At 33.4% G+C, this 21,464-nt stretch overlaps 1 protein-coding gene and 2 long non-coding RNA genes across 3 annotated transcripts; all 3 read left to right on the forward strand.

Annotated features, from left to right (window-relative positions):
• Nucleotides 1-5,403: 5,403 nt before the first annotated feature.
• On the forward strand, nucleotides 5,404-7,689 carry LOC105788288 (uncharacterized). Its single transcript, XR_001131944.2, has 3 exons — nucleotides 5,404-5,587; nucleotides 7,330-7,484; nucleotides 7,571-7,689. It is a non-coding gene; the product is annotated as an uncharacterized LOC105788288 (long non-coding RNA).
• A 3,775-nt stretch (nucleotides 7,690-11,464) lies between these two features.
• LOC105788287 (uncharacterized) lies at nucleotides 11,465-12,649 on the forward strand. The gene is made up of 4 exons (XR_001131943.2): nucleotides 11,465-11,631; nucleotides 11,799-11,884; nucleotides 11,999-12,223; nucleotides 12,323-12,649. It is a non-coding gene; the product is annotated as an uncharacterized LOC105788287 (long non-coding RNA).
• A 4,745-nt stretch (nucleotides 12,650-17,394) lies between these two features.
• LOC105788286 (iron-sulfur cluster assembly protein 1) lies at nucleotides 17,395-19,922 on the forward strand. Its single transcript, XM_012615097.2, has 3 exons — nucleotides 17,395-17,893; nucleotides 18,462-18,516; nucleotides 19,551-19,922. The coding sequence occupies exons 1-3, from the start codon at nucleotides 17,605-17,607 to the stop codon at nucleotides 19,690-19,692; spliced, it is 486 nt and encodes a 161-aa protein (XP_012470551.1). The 5' UTR covers nucleotides 17,395-17,604; the 3' UTR covers nucleotides 19,693-19,922.
• The last annotated feature ends 1,542 nt before the right edge of the window (nucleotides 19,923-21,464 follow it).

Consider the following 21,464-nt stretch of genomic DNA (forward strand, 5'->3'; position numbering starts at 1 on the left):
AATTTTATGTTTTTAATATCGTTCCAACTAGGTCCAGCTAGCCCGTACCTTCGATTTTGAAACTATTAAAGATTTTCAATGTTGCCATTGATGAATCTAGTGATTTTTTATGTTAAATTATGAATTTGAAATGTTGGTTGGTATTTAAAAGTATTTTATTAAGGGATTTTTGATGAATTTTTCGATTAGGAACTAAATTGTTGAAATAGTAAAAATACAAGGGTTTGTTGTGAAATTACTGCAAAAATGGGCTGTATTGAATGCCATGAATATTTGGCTAGCATGGATTTGCATTAAAAATGGTTAATTTGCATGTTTTAGGCTCAGAGACTAAATTAAATAAAAGTATAACTTTAGTGTCAATTTTGTAAAAAAATAGCTAAATTGCACAAAATACATTTTTTTACTGTCTAAATTAACAAACTGAATGAAATTATTAATTTAGATCAACATCGGGTGGAAAATCGAGGAGAATGGAAAATTACCAAAATGCCCCTGTACTTTGACATTTCTGCAAAATCGCTATGTATGTTTAAATGTTATTATATGATTTTATTGAAAATTAATCAATATATATATGTTAATTACACAATTGATCGAGTAAAGAAACGATGAAAATTCAACGACTTACGATGACTATTGAGCCCTGTTTGAACCTTAGGAACATATAGGATACAAGTACATGATGACATTAGGGGTTACAGTGTTTCGGGTGCTAGTCCTGAACATCCTACCGGTGGCTAAGTTTTTGGCATGTGTTGCGGTTACTTGATAGCTTGTGTGAACAGACCCACTTATGGCTCGAGAGAGAGCATTTATATGAGAAAAGAGAAGAAATGGTTTCGACCATATGTTAGTACATAGTGTGTGAGATTTTTGCGTATCCGATATTATTCTAAGTGGTTCAATAGGCATACAAAAGGAAGGAACGGTAAGTGTTCCAATTGGAAATGTCATGAAAGTATAGAAATGTATGAGTTACTAATGATTAAAGTGTGTATAGCCATTTTCATGAAAAGTATGAATGCTTATATGCTATATTCATGAAAGTTATTTTACCATGCAGTGATTATGCTAAATTATGTGTTTATTCACTAACTTGTGAATATAGTTAATGTTATATTTATGTTTTATGTCTGTGCAAATGAAATGGTAAGTGTTTAATATGAATTAAGATATGTATGCATGAAACTTGTTGGAATGGTGATATATGAAAAATATGATATGTTTTGAGATGAATGATAAATCCAATTGAATTGTGCTTAAGTATAATGGTTATCCTGTTAAATTCATATGAATTATGTTTAAATGAACTAACATATGTTGTTGATGTGCTTAGGCTTATGCTAAGCTTGTGGATATGATTGATGTTTATGATTATGCTTATACTATGCATATGTACGGGTAAGAAAAGGGAACAAAATGGTAAGTACGTAATTGGGATGTATTATGATGTTATAAAAGTTTAATATGATAAATGATGTATTTATATGTGAACAAATTGTGTATGCTATGGATGAATATATCTAGATCGGGGATAAATACACTAAGTCGGAAATTGATAATGTTGTTTAGGCTTATGATAAGCATTGAGTACGAATGGAAAGTACCTAAACTAAAAGGTGTATAATCTTATACAAAGGTCGATGGTTATACATTATGTCCCATAAAATCCTATCACATTATGAATGATAGATATATATGATATTAATGAATTTACTCATTTGTGAGTCGATGATCATATGTATTTATGAATTATTGGCATTGGTATAGGTTTATGTCTATTCTAATAAGATTAATATCGAAATGGAATTTTTATACTTAAATTTTATACGAACTTATTAAGCATACATTGCTTACGTAGTTATTTTTCCTTTACTTTTCAAATTATCGGAAGCTCGATTAGGTTGGAAGCTCGATTGGGTTGGAAGCTCGTCGAAGATCTATCACACTATCCAGCGATTATATCGGTTGATTTTGATGTCTTGGTTAAGGTTATAATGGCATGTATAGGTGGACTTGTGGTTGATGATTAGTTGAATGATAGTTGATGAGTTAGGCATGTATATGTCATTTTGGGTGATGTAGCCTTGGTACATTTGGTGCCTTGTTGATATGTGTTAATTTGATAATGTGTTAAAGCATGTTTCAATGGCCAAAGTGATATATGATGAACTGACCTCAACATGGTGAAGATATGGTATGCTTTGGAAAGGTTTTAAACTAGATATGGCATGAATCTAATATGGTATGGTGGTTATGTATCAATTATGTTCTGTTTTGGCATGGAAACAAGTTAATTGATAATTGGTTAAATATGCACATGTATAGGTGTTTTGATTGATGTTTTAGCCATTATGTTTTGGCTTGTAAATTTTGGTATTATGAATGATTAAAATGGTTGATATGTGCATATATGTATGTAGCCTTTTGATGGATGACTTTATAGTCCTTATGATGCTTAGATGATGGAAGTTGAACATGGTCATTTTGGTATTAAAAATGTAGTTGGTATTTATGGCTTTTATGCTAAATGTTAAATGGTAAATTTGGTACATATGAGTGTGATTTTGATATGTGAACCTAGTGGTAAGTTTTGGCATGAACTTGATTATAAGTTGGTTGAGTTTTGGCTAAACTATGCAAATGTGAACATATGTATGATTGTTGTGATTTGAGGTGCCTATTGGGCATATTGGTTGTGTGAATATATACCTTATTGATTTAGCTTGTTGATGCATTATTTGATGCAATTTGAATGCTTGATTACATGTGGAAAATTGGTTGTAGGTGTATGCATGATTGGGTGAGAAAAATGGCTTGGAAATAGCCTATTATTCGTCCACACGGGTAGAGACACGAACGTGTGTCTTAGCTGTGTGTGACACACGACCAAGCGATAAAGTCGTGTGTCCCCTGTAGCTTACTAAGGGATTCCAAGTCAGGCAGTTACACGGCCTAGCACATGACCTGGCACACGGATGTGTGAGGCCATTTCGAAGGGTACACGGGTGTGCGGCTTGGCCGTGTGACCCAAGTCAGAGAGTTACATGGGCACAGAAATGGGCTGGGACATGGCCGTGTGTCCTTACTTCGAATGTCTACACAGCCTGAGACACAGGCGTGTGTCTCAGCCATATGAGCCCTGTAGGTTGAAAATTTTCATCTTTTCCCTAAAAATTCTATATGTTTTCGATTTAGTCTTGATTTGTTTCTAATGTGTTTTTAGAGCCTCGAGGGCTCGTATAAGGGACAATATGTATGTTATTGATGAAATTTGCTATGATTGATGTTGCGAAGTAAATGAGTTATATTTTTTGATAGTTTTGAAATGTAAACTTCGGTAATGCTCCGTAACCCTATTCTAGCGACGGATACGGGTTAGGGGTGTTACACTTATGAGATTAGCTTGAGAAGAAGGCCTATTAAAAGGGCTAAAGTTTGTCGTAGAAGCCCTCAGATTACATATCTTATGTTTGCAAATGACTGCATTTTGTTTTGGAAAGGCAAGTGAGAATGGGGAAAATGTGTTCAAAAATATTTTGAGGGAGTATGAAGGGTGTACGGGGAAATGTGTTAACTTCAAGAAGTTAACAAGTTTTTATAGCGTAGATGTTAGTGATCAAGAAAGGCATTTAGTGGAAGATATTTTGGGATTTAGAAGTTCTGATAATCATGAAAAATATTTGGGGCTCCCAAATATGGTGGGACAGGCAGAAAATTGACAATTGGAGTACAAGATTTCTATCACATGGAGAAAAAGAAGTCTTTATAAAATTCATTTTGCAATCAATTCTGACGTATTCTATGTCTTATTTTCTTCTCCCAAAATCTCTTTGTGTGGGAATGGAAAACCTTATGGGAAAGTTTTGGTAGTAGAAAAGTCATGGAAAACTTGGATTACATTGGTGTGATAGGGGAAGGTTGTGCAGTTTGAAAGAGAATGGTGGTCTCGATTTTAGAAGCTTAACCAAGTTCAATTTGGCGTTATTAGCAAAACAAGGATGGCGTTTAATTTACTATACGAATTTCTTGTTAGTAAGAATGTCAAAATCAAAGTATTAACCGTTAAAAAATTATTAATGTAGGTTTAGGTAATTTACCTTCCTATACCTGGCAAAGTGTGTAAGCTGCAAAAGGGCTCCTTCAAGCCAGTTTATGCTGGTGATTGGGTATAGGGACTTCCATTTCGATTTTGAATGATACTTGGGTTCCAGGAGGAATTAACTATAAAATTCAAGATGGGGTTAGTGATCAAGATATGAGACTAGTTGTAGATTTGATAGAACCTAACACTAGAAGGTGGAAAAATGACCTTATTCAAAGTACCTTTAGTGAAAGGGATGCTGAAAGATTCTCAATATTCCTTTTTCACGTTGCCCAAGTGAAGACCACATAACATGGAGAGGAGAAACATGTAGTGAATACTCTGTACGCAGTGAATACAAGCTCCTTTTACAAGGACTTACAAACCCAAATGCTAGACAGGAACAAAATACAGAAGGTGATCTTTACAAAAAATTATGGCTGTTAAATCTGCCACCAAAAATAAAGATTACAATGTGGCGTATAATCTGCAACTTTATTCCTACTTTAAACAACCTACACTACAAAGACTGATCGTCACAACACGTTGTCCTAGATGTGATGAGGTAGCAGAACAGTAGTACATGTGATGCACGATTGTAGATTTACAAAGGATATTTGAGAAAAGTTGAGGTTTGGGTGGCCCCAAAATTTGGAAAATACGAGTCACAGAGACTGGATAGCCTACATTTTTTAACATTGTTCACAAAGTCAATGCAGATTATTTGTTTGCACTTTGTGGGAAATTTGGATGAGTCAAGATAAATTGGTGCATGAAAAGGAAAGACAAGTTGTTCTATATACTATGAATTTCATCAAGAACTACATTAATGAGCTGGATGATCTTATGAGAATCTTATTGGAGAAATGGGGTGCAATGGAGCGATGGAAAAGGCCAGAGAATGCATGTGTCAAAGTCAATTTCGACACTGGTAATAGGAAAAATGAGAAAAGGTCATGCTCTGGTATTCTGATAAAGGATTCAAGAGGAAAGGTAATAGCTTCAAAAGCTAACATTATGTTTGGTTGGAAAGAATAACAATGCATTACAGCCCAATTCAATGGGCCCATCACCAAACCATTGTTTGGTTGTTGTAATAAGCTACCTATTCCATACAACTTTATTCAGTGTGAAAATGCAGAATACCATTCTGTACTCTCCCCACAAAATGGTGATTTATGGAATAAGTAGAGTAACAAATTAGCCAACCTTTCAATTTTACCCTCACCATCCTCCCTTCTTTCCAATGTTTGAATTTCTTTTCTTTTTTTTTTTCCATACTTCTTCCCTCCTCCACTGTAAATCAACAAATTTCCAACATCATCTCTTCTTCACTTAATTTAAACCCTTTCTTTTAATTTTATTTCCTCCCAACCCTTTCTGTTTCGCACACCAAAACTCTTTTTCTCTTCAATATATTTACAAAATTCCTGATTGTTTAATCCATTAGAAAAAAGAAGTGAAGCATTTTTCGAGTGGTCTTGCAGGATCCAAGATCTGGTAAGTTTTAATTCCGACCCAAATTTCTAATTTCATTATTGTTTTTTTATTGTGTATATGGATGTACTACTTTTAAAGTTGATTTCAATGAAATAATTGTATAATTGTGCTTGTGGGTTTTTATTATTATTTGTTTATGAAAGTTTTTCTGGGTTTAATAACTTTGCTTTCTGATGGTAATTATTCAATAAATAAGGATTTCTACTATGACAATGGGTTTTTTTATGGTGATTTCATGTAAACTTGGTGAGGTGTAATTTATAAATCCTGATTTTTCAAATACCAACATCAAGAAGTTTAAAGCATATACTTCTTTTACTAAAAATCATATTTCCATTTTCGTGTGGCAAATTTTGCATTCATAAAGCTTTTTTCTCTTTTCTTTTCAGCTGGCACATTATTCAGCACAATATGTTTTTTTTTAAAGTATCCCATAATTCAATAATTTCAAAGAGAGTAGATATTTTGTTTATATTGTCAAATTCACAAACACTTTGCAAGCATATATTTGAAAATTGGTGAACATTGTCCATGAAAATAAAATAAAAAAAAGCTTTTGTTGTATTTGTGAAATTTTTGTGTGGTTTTCTTTATTGTTTATTTGTTTATGATGTGTTGGTTTTTTATTTCTTGTATATCAGTTTAATATCATGGTTAATAGTTTGTGGTTGTGGTAAGGTTGTAAAATAAATCTGCTACCTTTTGCATTTGCATTCACAAACATCAATTTGCATATTCATGAAAACAAAGAAGTATCTAGTTTTAGAGGGTAACAATTTTAATTTAGTTTCATTTTGTTGATGAATCAATTTAATAACAATGGTGTAAAGTTGCACATCTTTGATCTTCCTGATTGAATGATGCTTTTACTTATACACTTAAAAGGGAAAAGACCTTTATATTCTGGCAACTTTTAATTTCAAACAAGAACAAACCTACATGTCATATGGTTATGGTCACTTTATCTTAATTTTGATTTCCCTTATCTTAGTAGAAGCTTTTTTATTTTACCTTTTTGTTTCCTGTTTGTTTATGTTTACATGTTATGGTGGTTCATGGTTTTGAATTTTTCATTGTAATCTTTAGAATAACAACTTTAGAGATGTTTTGTTCTTTTCAAACAAAAATGAATGTTTTTTGTTATATCTGCTGAGTGTTTTCAAGTGGTCTTGCAACTTCTAATACTTAATTATTGTATTTAGCTCTTAGCCTCTTTGCAATCATAGGGATAGATCATCTTTGTCAGCTTTTCTAACCTTGTAGTAAACCATAAAATGTTTTGTTTTTCCTTTTTCACATATCAATCACTGGTGAAGTTCCGTACTTTGTTTTATGTTTTTGCTCCTTGTTGTATAACAACTTAATTGTCTCTTAAGGCACGTCTTTGTGTTGGTTATGAAGTAAAAATGCATTAGGCATGTTAAAGCCACTACAATTTTGAAATGTCCTGTTCCATTGCATTTAAAATCTTGGTCTTACTAACCAAAAAGGAAACTGCCAGTCACCATTATGTTGTATATGTTTTATCATTTTGATTCTTGTTTGTTGGCCCTACATGATAAGATACTAAGAAAGAAATCGATGCCTGAAAACTTCAAGTTTCTACTATTGAGTGGTATTAAGGTCTTGGTTCTAATTTGGTTGATTTATATGCATCATATTCCTTGCATAAAGTAGACCCTATATTTCTAATTTGCTAAGATGATAAGATTGTTAAATTTGTTGTTTGTGCATGATATCAGGAGATATTCCTAGAGTTAATGGACAACTGGCAATTTCGTGTGCTTTCGGTGACAAGAGCCTTAAACCGCATCTATAATCAGATCCCTACATTCAATGGACTAACATAGATAACAAAACAAATATTTTAATTCTTGCAAGTGATGGTCTTTGGAAGGTAAAACACTTTACTTTGATGTCTCCTTATTGAGTTGGAAATAGTTTTATAGGAATTATTTTTCCTTTTCCATATGCTTAATCCAGGTGATGAGTAATCAAGAGGCTGTTGATATTGCAAAAAATTAAAGACCCACAGAAGGCTTCGAAACAATTAATTGCGAAAACAATTAAAAGAGAGTTAAGATGACATATCTTGTATTTTCCTTTTGGAGTGTATTTTCTTATGTAAGAAAAAGTGTGTTTTTTTCCTTAAATCTCCATGTAGGACAAATAAAGAACTGGAGATTAATTAGGTATGGATTGTATTTAGCTTGCTCCTCTTATTTATTTTCCTTATTGTATCCAATACATATTATCTTACATCCCTGTCCAACATATTTATATAACTAGCTGCAAATTGCTAATGGTTGTAATTTTTCATCTTTTATGCATCTTTTCAATGTTGAATTGATTGTCCTCTGTTAAAATTTATGTGAATCCCTTTTTCTCTTAGAACTTTTGAAGTGGATCACAAGCATCTAATACTTGACAATTGGCATCCAAAATTGTTTCCAAGGTTTAAATTCATCACTGAAGCTTCTAATGAGCAATTGTTCTTTTTTTTTTATTCTTTAACAGTTTTCATAGTGGCATGTGCATTTTAGTTTTTGGGGTTGGAGTAATGAATGGATTGAAGAAACAGAGATAAAGATGGAGTTTGATCTTCAGGAAGTGAGAGCCGGGAGACTGAGAATAGAATAGGGTTTTCATTTTCTAATGGACCTTTTGTTTATTTGTTTGTGATCTATTATTTTGGGAAATTCTTTATTTGTTAGAAGAAATGAAGAGAAGCCAAATCTTGGGCCTTTAGGGGTTATATCATTTGGTATAAATTTTTTAATCCCTTCCTTTAAAGCAATCATTAATGCAAAGATGTCTCATTAACATTACCTTTTTCAATTCTATAATGTAGGCAAACAAACATTTTTGTCTCTTTTAGTTGAAAAAGAAAAATAAAATGTAGTGTATTATTTTAACAAAAAGTTTTTTTTCCAATTCAAATAATAGTATATTGTTTTAAAATGTAGTAAATAAATTATTTTAAATATTTTAATATAATTTAATATAAAAATAATTATATTAAGAATGTTATTAAATTATATTTAATAATAATTATATTAAAATATGATTAAATTGTTTATTTTATTAACTTATATTTAATAATAATGTTATTAAAATTTAATAACAACAATCATCTACCTAAAAAATTATGTTAAGGATACTATGGTCATTTTAGTTTTTCTTTATGCTATTACAAATCTATTCCATTCAACCAAACACAAGAATACTATTACAGTTCTATTTCATTACATTCAACCAAAAAATTGAATTACTGATTACAGCTCTATTCCATTATAGTTTTATTTCATTACAGATCTATTCCATTATAGCTCTATTTCATTCTAGTGAACCAAATGTGTCGTAAGTTTCATGAGAATATACCTTCAGCGTTTTGCGGCTGAAGTGGCTTGTACCATGGCAATGAAAATGTGTTTAGATCTGAATATCAAAAGGCTAGAAGTTGAAATAGATTCCTGAACTGTGATAAAAAAAAGGTAAGGAAAAAGGAGAGAGATAGATCTGAGATTTTTGCTTATATCGACGATGTGAAAATTTTAAGCAAGGATTTCCAATTTTGTACCTACATGCATGCATAGAGATCAACCAATGGAGCAGCACACCGGTTAGCAACTGAAGGGTTTAAACAGAGAATAGAGATTATCCTGATGTATGATGGTCAAAATTTGCAAAGACAATGGTAGAAGTTGATCGACAATGGGTAAAGGCTCTGGATTGAAAACTCACAATCGTAGATGGAAGGGAAGTACAGTCATCTAAAATGCTCTGTTTGGAGCTCAATTAGGAAATGAAAGGTTTTTCCCCTGACTCTGTTGTTTACAGGTGGATTAGGTTTTGAGATTATCTAGAAACTCTTAATTTCTTTGCTTGTTGAAGCATTCTAGTGTTTGGGCTGGATTTAATTTTCTGTTCTAATTTTTAAATTTTTGGAGAGTATTGGGCAGCTTAAGGGCCCTGTCTAGGGTACTATTTTAAATAAATCAACTGAAATCTTAAAAAAAAAACTCTTTTCTTTTTAATAAAATTTGGGACTTTGTATTAAAAAAGGCATTGGCTCGAAGCTCATTACAAAAGAAAAAGAGAAAAAATAACCTAAACCTACAAATTGGACTCACAATTCCTACTAAACTATATACCTAAACCTAGCCCAAACCTATGCTTTCCTAAGCCCACCAGTGATGCGATCCCAAACGCATCATGTTACGACACAACTCGATGCTACCGAGATTGGCCCAAACTCGAGGGGCCCAAGTGCAAAATGAAGCTTTTAATTTTAGTTTGTTAATTCGGCTGCTGGAAAATACGGACTTTGATTCATTAATTTTTAGTTATTTTAGTTTGTGTTTTTAATTATGTCATAGTTTGCACATCATTAATATGTGTTCGCATTTAATAAAGTCATGCATTATGTAACTTTCATGTTAGTTAATTTTGCATCATTAAATTAAGTCAAGTTAGTTTAATTATGTAACTTTCATGTTAGTTAAATTTGCATTTCAAAACCATGCATTTAAGCATCTTAGTTTAATAAATGAGTTCTTGAACATTTATTCAACTCATCTTAGTTTTAATTAATAAGTGTTTTTGTTTAACTTTATTTAATAAGTGTTGTTCTTAATTAATCTAGTTCCTAGGATTATTTATTGATACATGAGTTAAGTTCATTTAATTATGCTTCTTTAATTAAACTAGTTGTTGGAATAATTATTGCATATATGTTTTAGTTCATTTATTTAAGTAAGTTTAATGTTTGTTATGATAAATAAGTGTTTTCATTTGTTTAATAAACTCATTTTAATGTGTTTATTGCAGGTGACTTTTAGCTTATAGTGGTTACAATTCAAGGTCATTACGCATTTAATTAAGTGGTCGTTCAAGTTCTTTTGAGTTACAATTAAAAGGGCTGTTATAAAGGGAGCTTAAAATCATTAAAGGAGTTTTTAAAGAGCATTTTATGCCCTTTAAAATTTAGCAGCAACTCTTCCACTTCCGGTAGTTTTTGGAGCTTTCAAGAGAAATCAATCAAGCCTTTGAATGTCATTAAGGAGCAGGTTAAGAGATGGTGACTATTCAACTAGCCAAGGACAACTCAAGAGTCATTTTCTAAGCCATTAAAGACATTCAAATCAGCTGAATTAAAGTGATTTTATGGAAGGAGTTATTTGGTTCAAAGAATAAGAAAAGACATCAGTTTTTTATGGCACATTAAGTGGATGTTTTTGACCATTCAGTAACCTTGTTCTAGCATTATAAATAGATGTAATCAGCCATAGAGGGAAAGAACTTTTTGCTGAATATACATGAAATCTTTGAATTGTGAGTTATCCAATTCTTTTTATTCTTACGGAATTGATTTGACTTATCAAGCTTAGCTTGTGGCGTCTATCCGTTTCTTGTTTTCGAACTTATCCCTTTCATAGTGTGGCGTTCAATATACCTTTGGTTCCTATCATAGTTGATAGTGGGTCAAGGTTCCTTTCCTGTTTCCTTTAACCGAAAAACACCTAAAGACCATTTTGAGATTCGGGTCAACAATTCGTTATTGTTGGTTCATTTTCGGTCTTAGCCAATTAATTTGTTATTGTTTCCTCTTTATTTTGTTTATTACCTTTGTTTGAAGCCATTATCTCTATTTTGTTTCATTTTAAAACCGAAACGAATCCATCCTTACTCAATTCACGATTGGGCAACACATACGACTCAAAACATCACGAGACGAGTTCGTATCAACCAGGCCCTATCTCGATACCTCAAATGCCCAGCATTGTTATCTAAGATAGCCTACACCATCTCCATTAAATTTTTTTGCCAGAACCCTCTTTCGTCTTTTTATATGCCCTGTTCCCCTCATTTCTACTTCTATTTCTGCCCTTATCTGTGAAAATTTCCTTCAATTGCTTCGTAGTGCTTCATTTTCTCAATTGTTCCCTATGTCCATCATTCCTCTCATCTCCTTCTGATGCTACCAGACTCCTCACATCTTCCTCTAGTGCTAACATGGCTTTCCTCGGTAGCTAGTGTCTCAAGTTAGTATTCTTTAAACTCTAAGCAACCCTGTTACCAGATCTAGATATTTTCTAAAATCAACACTCTTCAAATCCTCTGCTTAATATTTGTATATCCTGTATGTACGAACATAGTACTGATCGATCCTCTTTTAATGCCTTTACTTGCTGAATAACATTGAGTGCAGTTCTTTCTATGACTACCCATTGGAGTCATATTTCTAACCTCGTCTGAACTGCCTGTAGACAGGCTATTGCCTCTACCGCGAAAAGTGTAAGTACTCTCTCATTAACTATCATTTCGACACCCAAGTTTTCTCATTTTGAGTTCCTACAGATTATACATGTTCCTGACTGCTTCCTTTGTTTGTTATAGGCCCCATCAAAGTTTATTTTGGTTATACTCTCGTCCGATGGTTTCCAACATTCATTGTTATTAATCCTCCTTGGTATGTTGTTCTTTACTACTGACCATTCCTCTATATATTTCCTTATAAAGCATATTGTCTCTGTGGCTGATTGTTGTATTTTTTCATGCAACACTCTATTTCGTCCCATCCAAACCGTTCATATGGTGGCAAATAAAAGTTGTTTCTGTTAGCCACTACTTCTAGTAAGTTTACCCCTTATCCATTCCTGTAAAGTCTCGTTTAATGTTGTTCCCTACATCCTAAACTTGAGTTCTGACCATACCTCTTTTATTGCATGACAGTCCCTAAATGTATGCTCCAAAGTCTCTGTTCCCTCCCTACATCTTGGACACAGAGCCGAGTTACTGATTCTTCTGTTGTATAGGTTTCCAAATTTGTAGAAATATAATTGTTGTATATTCTCCACTTTGTAGTTTTAATTTTGATATACAGATTTTTATGCCAAAGGTTGTTGTAATAATCTCTATTTGTGTAGTTATTGTTAGCCATTTTTGGGTTTGTATTTCTCATCAATAAGTCTATAACCGCTCTTTATTGTGTATTCCCCCGTAAGTTCTCCACTCCAAACCCTTCTGTCCTCCTGTGAGTCTTTTGCAAGAGGAATATCCAGGATCGCCTCTACCTCTTTATTACTAAAGAGTCTGGTAATTACTTCCTCATTCCACTGTCTTAAATTTAAATCAACTGCCTTTTTGTTTCTAAAGAGTCTAGTAATTACTTCCTTCTTCCACTGTCTTAAATTTAAATCAATCAAGTCTGCCACTTTTGTTACACTATAATCACTAACTGACTCTTGAACTATTTGGTTTTCCAATCTAGGAACCCAGGCATCCTGCCAAATTGAGATGTTTTCACCATTCCCAACTCTCCAAGCCATACCATCTTGCAAGACTTTCCTCATTGCCCAAATGCTTCTCCAGGTATACAAAGGGTAGTTTCCTAACTCTGCTTGCATAAAATCTGTATTAGGATAAAATTTAGCCTTTAATGTCTTCACTAATAAAGAATCAGTATACTCCAATAATCATCAGCCATATTTGCGAGAAGGGCCACATTAAACTTGGTCAAACTTCAAAAACCCATCCCACCATCCTCCTTTAATGCGCATAATTTCCTCTACTTGCACCAATGCATTCCTCGCTTCCCTCCTATTTTTACCACTAAAACTTGCAAATAATCTACTTCATTTCTCGACATAAAGAATTTGGTAAAAAAAGCACGACATAGCATAGGTTAGGATTGCTTGTAACACACTTTTAATAAATACCTCTTTCCCACCTTGCGACAATGCCTTAATGCACCAATTATTAACACGTTTGTCCATCCTGTCCTTTAAACCCTAAAAACTCCCCCTCTTCTAGTTTTCAACCACTTTCAGCAAACTTATATACTTTTTTGGTTCCTCCAAACATCTTACCTGCAATGCTCGTGAAATCAATTCTCCATCTCGTATTGAACTATTAGAAGTAAAAAGTAAAGTGGATTTGTCCAATTTAACCTTCTGCCCCGACATTAACTCGCAGTTCTCCAAAATACCTTTCAACTCGTTTACCCTTCTCACTGTAGCCTCTCCGAACAAAATACAATCATCCGCAAACATTAGATGAGTTATCTACGGGCACCTTTTACTTACCTTCACTCCTTTTATTTTTCTTTCCTTACTCGCCATTCTCATTAACGTTGAGAGTCCCTCTCCACAGATTAAAAATAAATAAGGGCTAAGAGGGTCGCCTTCTCTTAGCCCTCTATTCGGTTTGAACTTATCCCTTCTTTCTCCATTTAAACAAACCGAGTAAGAAATGAAATTAATACTATGATATTAATCCATCTCACATCAAAGCCCAGTCTTACCATCATTTCTTATATAAATCCCCATTCCATTCTGTCATATGGCTTGCTCATATCGAGCTTAAGCTCAAACGAACCTGCTTTCTCCACTCTCTTTTGCTTGAGCACATGCAAAATCTTATAAGCAAGGAGAACATTATTAGTAATCATTCTTCCTGGTACAAACACACTTTGTGCTTTATCTATGCATACATCAAGCACTTTTCGAAAATGATTAGTCACCACTTTTGAGATAATTTTATATAACACAGAACAAAGACTAATAGGTCTAAAATCTCTTAAATCACCTGGTCTAGAAGTTTTAGGAATTAACACAATAAGTGTAGAGTTAATACCTTCCAAAGACTCCCTTTTGTTGAGAATGTTAAGACAGAACTTCCCCACTTCTTTACCAATGATATGCCAAAGTTTTTGAAAAATAAAGTAGGGAATCCATTGTCCCCTGCCACCTTCAGTGCGGCCATCTCTTTTAATGCTGATATGATTTCCTCAATAGTGTATTCTACCATTAACATCTTATTCATTTCTCCCATTATGCTTTTATCAACTCCTTCAAGACCCCGCATCACTTTTCCCCTTCTATTTAATGTGGATAGATCTGAGAAATACTCCTTCACTATTTCGGCCATCTCCTCTATATTGGTTGCAAGCATGCCATCCTCCCTTTCAAGTTCCTTTATATTATTTGTTCTTCGTCTCTATGAGGCAAACCTATGAAAAAAAGTTGTATTTCGGTCCCCATTTTTTAGCCAATTCGCCCTTGCCCTTTGTTCCCAATATAATTCCATCTTGTCAATTTCCATACTGAGTTCTAATTTTGTTTCAATAAGATCACCAAGAATAGTGTCCGTTCATTCCTCTATTCTTCCTCTAGGTCCTTTATCTTTCCAACTTTCATCATTCTCAATTTACCTGCCCATTTCATTAAGCCCTTCCCAACCATCTCAAGACGCTTCGGAACACTCAAATTACTACCCTCTCATAACTCTCTTATCTCTTTTTCACACGATTCCTCAAGTAACCACCACTATTCAAATCGAAAGTATTGCACTTGGTGCCTTTGATTATCAAGCTCCGTTTCCAATAATAAAGGACAATGATTTGAAAAAGAATGTCCTAAATGCTTGACCCTGTACTTAGGAAATAACTCCCACCATTCCATATAAGCCACAAAGCGACCAAACCTCTCCCTTATATTTTTGTTCTCAAAGTTATCCCTCTCCTGAGTATAGGACCCGTAAACCCTACTTCCTCCAATTGACATTGATCCAACATTTCCCTAAATGCTTTCATTCACTCCCCGTCTCTTACCATGTCTCATTTCTTCTCAAATGAGTATAATATCTCATTAAAATCCCCACCCACTATCCATGGGTGCCTCGAATTTTTCCTTAATGACTTTAACAAATTCCAAGTCATTTCCTTCAATCGAATATCAAGAGACCCATAAAAGCCTATAAATCTCCATTGCCTATCAACAGACTCATCTTCCACCTTCAAATCAATGTGATTTTTTGAAAAACTATTTAAACTAACTTTACTTCCTTCCAGCTATCCTAAACTCAACTTCCTCTTGTACCCTCTGCTGATACGTCAATCCTATTGTAGTAACCACATGTTTTCCTAACATGCTTCAATCTTCTGCTATCTAGTTTGGTCTCTCTGAAGAAGACCATGTAGGGACGATTAGCTTTCAGAACATGCTGAAACCTCCTACAAGCCCGAGGACTCCCCAATCCTCGAACATTCCAACATAAGATTTTCATTGTTGTCGGTCAGTTGACCTCCTAACGGCTACCGATATTTTTGGTTGATTGACTGACCCTTAACCCCTCGAGCATTCCATTGGTTCTATCACATCCTCTAAATCTAGAGTCCCACTCTCTATCTCTTCTTACCTTTCACATCCGCTAATAGACTATCTTCTTCCTCTTGCATTCTCATTCTTTCCTTTGGATCTCCCACATACTAATCCTCCCCCCAACACCTCTTTTATTCGTCCTTCTAAATTAAAACCCGTAATTCGATTCACATGTCTTCCCCTCTCAAATTTTTGATTCATCTGCTCACCTTCCCTTTTTTCCATCTTTTGCTCCATTTTTCCATACTTGCTTCCTTTCAACCTATTACCAATGTCCTCCCTAAGTCATATGCTTGTGGGTAAATTAGATCTCCTTTCTTGCACCCGCAAAGATGTATCCCAACCTAATTCTAGATTCTGCCCTTTGCTTTTAACTCGTAATGGACAGAAACTATCCCCATGGCCCAATCGACCACATAAGAAACAAAACAAGGTTAACTTTTCATATTAGAATCTCACATAAAACTGTTTTCCACTCAGTGTCATTAATTTCTTCCTCCTCTTTAATGGAACTCTCACTTCCACTAATACTCGTATTCTCATATAACTTCGATATCCCTTCCTTATCTTCCTCGCATCATATTCAATAAAAGTCCCAATAAAATCATGGAATTGCTTAGTAACCATCTCTGAAACATTCCTAGCAATAGATCATGAATTTGCGCCCAGAAAAAAGAATAAGTCAATGGCACCTCCATTGAGTCCTCATTCTCCAATAGACTATGAAAAACCATCAGATGGTTATTAAAGGTCCATGGTGCCCCCTTTATCACTCTGTCAATGTCCACCTCATGATAGAATTTAAATAAAAATCTCTTCTCCCCTAGATTTAAGATAACTACACCACCTATTGGGTGCCAAATGTTAGCCAACATATTCTTCATGGTCTGAAAGTTTACCATTATTGCTGTCAAGAAACACCCCACTAGAAAAAATTCCTGTTCCACATCCTCATCCACTGCCCAGATCTCCTCCTCCCCATCATGATCCTCAAATTCGCTAAATCGTATTCCATCACAATGATTCGGCAAAAATCAGACTAAACGCTCCTATGTTCAATTAATTAGAGTTGTACGCTCCAAACACCCAAGATCCAATCCCTAATTAACTAGAAACAAGAGTCTTAATTGCACCTGCAACCTTAACAGACCAAATTAGAAAAGAACTACCATTGCGGTAGAGGAAAAACCTTGATTTTTTTTTAATTTTGAAGGGTTTGAGGCTTGAAACCCTCTTTATTATATTATTATTTTTTGACTCATAGCATAATTCAACTTTTTAGATAACATAATTCATTAAAATATGTTTTAGATTTAGAGTTTAGACTTTATATCACTCATTTTATTTTATTAATTTAATTTAAAAGTATAAATTTTAAAATTTAAAATTAATTATTCATATGATAATTTTTTAATTAAATTCACTAGTGTATTATTTTGGAATAAAATAAATACTTGGTAGTTATATAAAAATATGCAGTAATTAATCTAAATTTAACTAAAAATTTTAAAAATACTAATAATTAAACTTGAATTGTTAAATTAGAAAAAAATCCTAATTTTTAAATAAAAATAAAAATTTTAAATTTTAAATATATGAATGCAGGGTTTTTGATAATTTATTAACCCTCAACTTTTTAAAAGAATGTGATCCCATAACAGAGGAGAAAAACTCTGACGTGTGTTGGTTCTATCTTACAAAGGAAACTCCAGAATCTGTTCTTCACCCTCCCACGCGTCCCATATAGCCGTCTCTTCAAGCGCGCTCTCTCTCTCTCTCTCTCTCTCTCTATATATATATATATCTGCGTACAACCAATCAAAGTTCCCAAATCCAAGCCCTAACTCAGTGAAAATGTTGAGGATGGTGTCGAAGAAGCTGCTCGGGATTCCCTCCCCATCGCCTCCCCTACAGACTCTGCCACGTCTTTACCACCAGAATGTCATCAATCACTACAGCAATCCTCGTAACGTCGGTTCCTTCGACAAGAACGACCCCAACGTTGGTACCGGCCTGGTCGGCGCTCCTGCTTGCGGTGATGTTATGAAGTTGCAAATCAAAATCGACGAGGATTCCGGCAAAATCGTTGATGCTTGCTTTAAAACCTTCGGTTGTGGCTCGGCCATTGCCTCTTCTTCTGTTGGTATGCCCCTTCGATTTTCCTTTTTTATGTATATACACTTCTGGTTATTCAGGTTTATAGGTATAGTTTGTTTCAATCCACAATCGGTGCTGTGATATTTTATTTATTTATTTATTGTTTTCTTCTATTAAGTTAAATTTCAAGTCCAAAAAAAGTAATCCTAATTTCAAATTCTCTGATTGTAAAGGGAATTTCACACGGATTAGTTTTTATTTCGATACTTTATTTTGTTTCTCATACAAAAGAAAAAGAGTCCTTTATACAAAAGCAAATATTTATGTTAATCAATCAATATAATATTTATCTTTTTATGAAGAAAATGCATGATTTTTCTTTAATATGGAACCGACATGTTGAATTATTGTTGATTTTGGGAAGCAGGAAAAAGCTGCTATTATAAAAAAACAAACCAACGGAACAAATGTGTATTTGTTTTGTCAGTAATGTTGAAACTTCTAATCTGTTTTTATTGATGTTATTCAATGTTTTGTACATATGAGTTTATTTCAAACGGCCTTCAATTTTTGTGGAGGACCTAGGTAGTAACTTGGAGCTTTTCATGTTGCAGCTACTGAATGGGTGAAAGGGAAAAGCATGGACGAAGTGCTTACTATTAAAAACACGTAAGTATTAGTCCCATTTGTATTTATTTGATTCTTATCGTCTCCTGGGGTATTTTGCGGTATTCCTTTTTGGTATCTGACCTTGGAAACTAGTGGAATTTTTTGATTACTTGATTAAGTTATTTGCACACACTGTTCGTATTTTTCGCTTTTAATTTAAACATTGTAGAATGCTATGGATAGATCATCTTCTCTCCCCCATTCTTTTAACTTCCTTTCTTACAATTTTTAGGCCGCTTTCATTTAACCATATCTGCATTTGGTAAGGGAAGGTTTTAATTACTTATAATATGAATTTTTTTGTTATGCTTGTTAACTAAGTTTACTTTAGTAATTCTAGGTCATTCTTTATTCTTCATGTGTATGCACAATGATATTAAGGCCTAGTGGTGGCAACGAATTAGTAGAAGTCGCACTTTCCGCTCATAAAGATTGACCTGAGTTTAAAGGCTTGTCTAGCTTTGTCTATTGAGCCTTTTTTCTAATTAATTTTCAGATCACGATTTTAGGTATCAACAGAATCAATATAATAAATACAGTTAGTCATGAGAAGAAATATTAGATGATGTTGTGATGTTTTCCTAGCAACATATGTAGGTATAAATTGTAATTATATGATTGTCTAAATAGGTAGCTTAAGAACATCCAACTTTAAGTTTTAAGGTGATTGCATAGAGTATGCATAAGCTAATGCATAGCTTTCATCTTTTAGTCAACTGGTTTGTACCCTTTATTTTTTAGTTGGGGAAGTGGGGATTTTAACTGGGCTCTTTTGTGTAGGGGGATCATGCACCAACCCTTTGAGTCTAATGCTCTGGTGCTGGTGTGTTCCCATCTAGTTTTGAGAGCAATGTATAAAATATATGTGAGTGGTAGTGGAGGAAATGAGGTGAGGAAATATAATATTTTGATGCCAAAGGATGCTGTTATGTTTTAACCGTATTTTGCATTTATGCTGTTCGTCTTTGTGGTACCAATAGTTGGTCCTTTAACTAATTTTTCTTGCAATCAATCAAATTTACTCATGCTGGCAGGGAGATCGCGAAACATCTATCACTTCCACCAGTTAAGCTGCACTGCAGTATGCTTGCTGAAGATGCAATTAAGGCAGCTGTGAAAGATGCTGAAGCTAAACGTGGCAAAATGAATGGTAATTCCAAGGCTGCTGATGCCTGATGTATGTGGATATGCTAAGGAAAGAACTCTGGAAACTTTGATTATCATCTAATCGTATGTAAAGTTGGAAGATGGCATGCACCCGGGGGGGGGGGGGGGTGAAAAGAGTATACTACTTGTCCAAAAGATGTGTTTGGTCAATGATAAAACTTATAACTACTGAATAAAGCATTGGTTGAGTCCAGACGCGATCATTATAGCAATATTAAGCTTATTGTTGCAAGTTCTAATCCTCTTAGCTTGCTTGGACCTGCTTTGATGTTATGCAATTTGTAAGCAATTTGGGATCCCATTTGTATGTGGAGCTCTTAGCTTGCTTGGACCTGCTTTGATGTTATGCAATTGGTAAGCAGTTTGGGATCCCATTTGTATGTGGAGTTGGCTGTTATTGTGTAGTGAATGCCCTGGATCGTGGTTTTGCTTTCTTATCGTTGGATCCAAGGTAGAGGCGAAGATAACAATCAAATCCACCATCTCTACTGACGTCTGGATTGGAAAAAAATTGTTTCCAAGGTTTTTAATTAATGACTTCTTTATTCACCTGTTCTGAGATTAGCATTTATTAAGTGATTAATATTAAAATTAAAGATTAACTTAATTTGATATATTAACTTTCTTTTGGTGTAATTATACACATTTAAAAAATTGAATGTATTACTTTTCTTTTTATATTAGTTAAGTATAATAATTTGTCTATGTAATATTTAAATGTAAAATAGTGTTATATCAATAAATGTTTTAGTGATTATCGTTAAGTAGTTGAAAAAGTGGAAGTGGACTAGTTCCTAAGTATTTGAACAAAGTTTAAATCTTAGAGTTAATATTGTTGGAAGGGCTTTACATTAATATTATCACGGTCCGACTAGGATAATAGTTAAACTGTAAATGATTGAGGACACTAGTGATTTATACAAAAAAATAATTGTTCTAGTGATTTGTGAAAGTTGGATCAAATATATATTTCACATATAAAATTGCTCAAAATAATAGTTCATGTATAACATTATACATTAATTAAATGTATAGTTTTAAAATTGATCTATAAATTTTAAAAAGTGTTTTTAAATGAATGGATAATTTTAACTGTAGTTATTTATTATGAGATATGAACATAAAAGACATGCTTTTAAAAGCTAAATGACATTATTTTAGTGGTAGTTATTTATTATATATTTATCTCTATAATTTATAAGTGGAAGGATCTACTTACACATATGTAAAATTAACGATCCAATCATTGAATTTATCAATAGAAGTATACTTATCATGCATGTAATTTCTCAAACCAATTCGATAACTCTATCTATTTATAACATTGTATAAATATATAGCTATACTTATCATACGTTGTAAATTTTAAATTTACTTCAGATTTTACATGCATGATCTAAATGAATGTAATATGAAATATAATGGTTGGATCGTTAAAATATTAATCTACAAAATAATATACGAAAAGGTGTAATTTAGTTTTACACCGATTGATACGAGTCACAGAGGCCCAACCCAAATTCTTGAAGGCAAGGCCCAATAAGAAGATTCCAAGCCCAATCAAGAAATCCACCCATACTTAGTTGAAAATCAGGCCAAATTGTCAAAGTGGCCCAAGTTGTAAAGTTTTATTTTTATTTATTTATTTATTTTACTTAGTTTAATTTTATGTAAATATTCAGGTCGAGTCCCAAATAAAGACCCTTGGCTGAATTTCCATATTAAAATAATTAGGAGTTTTTTTATTTTAGTTTTCTAATTAGATTAGGACTAGTTATAAG

Source organism: Gossypium raimondii, chromosome 2, assembly GCF_025698545.1.
Source record: "Gossypium raimondii isolate GPD5lz chromosome 2, ASM2569854v1, whole genome shotgun sequence".
Lineage (NCBI taxonomy): Eukaryota > Viridiplantae > Streptophyta > Magnoliopsida > Malvales > Malvaceae > Gossypium > Gossypium raimondii.

Excerpts from the sequence above, each read along its gene's own strand:
- LOC105788286 (XM_012615097.2), top strand. The coding sequence starts at position 17,605 with ATGTTGAGGATGGTGTCGAAGAAGCTGCTCGGGATTCCCTCCCCATCG. Across the intron at positions 17,894-18,461 it reads CATTGCCTCTTCTTCTGTTG|CTACTGAATGGGTGAAAGGG; the intron begins GTATGCCCCTTC and ends TTCATGTTGCAG. Across the intron at positions 18,517-19,550 it reads GTGCTTACTATTAAAAACAC|GGAGATCGCGAAACATCTAT; the intron begins GTAAGTATTAGT and ends TCATGCTGGCAG.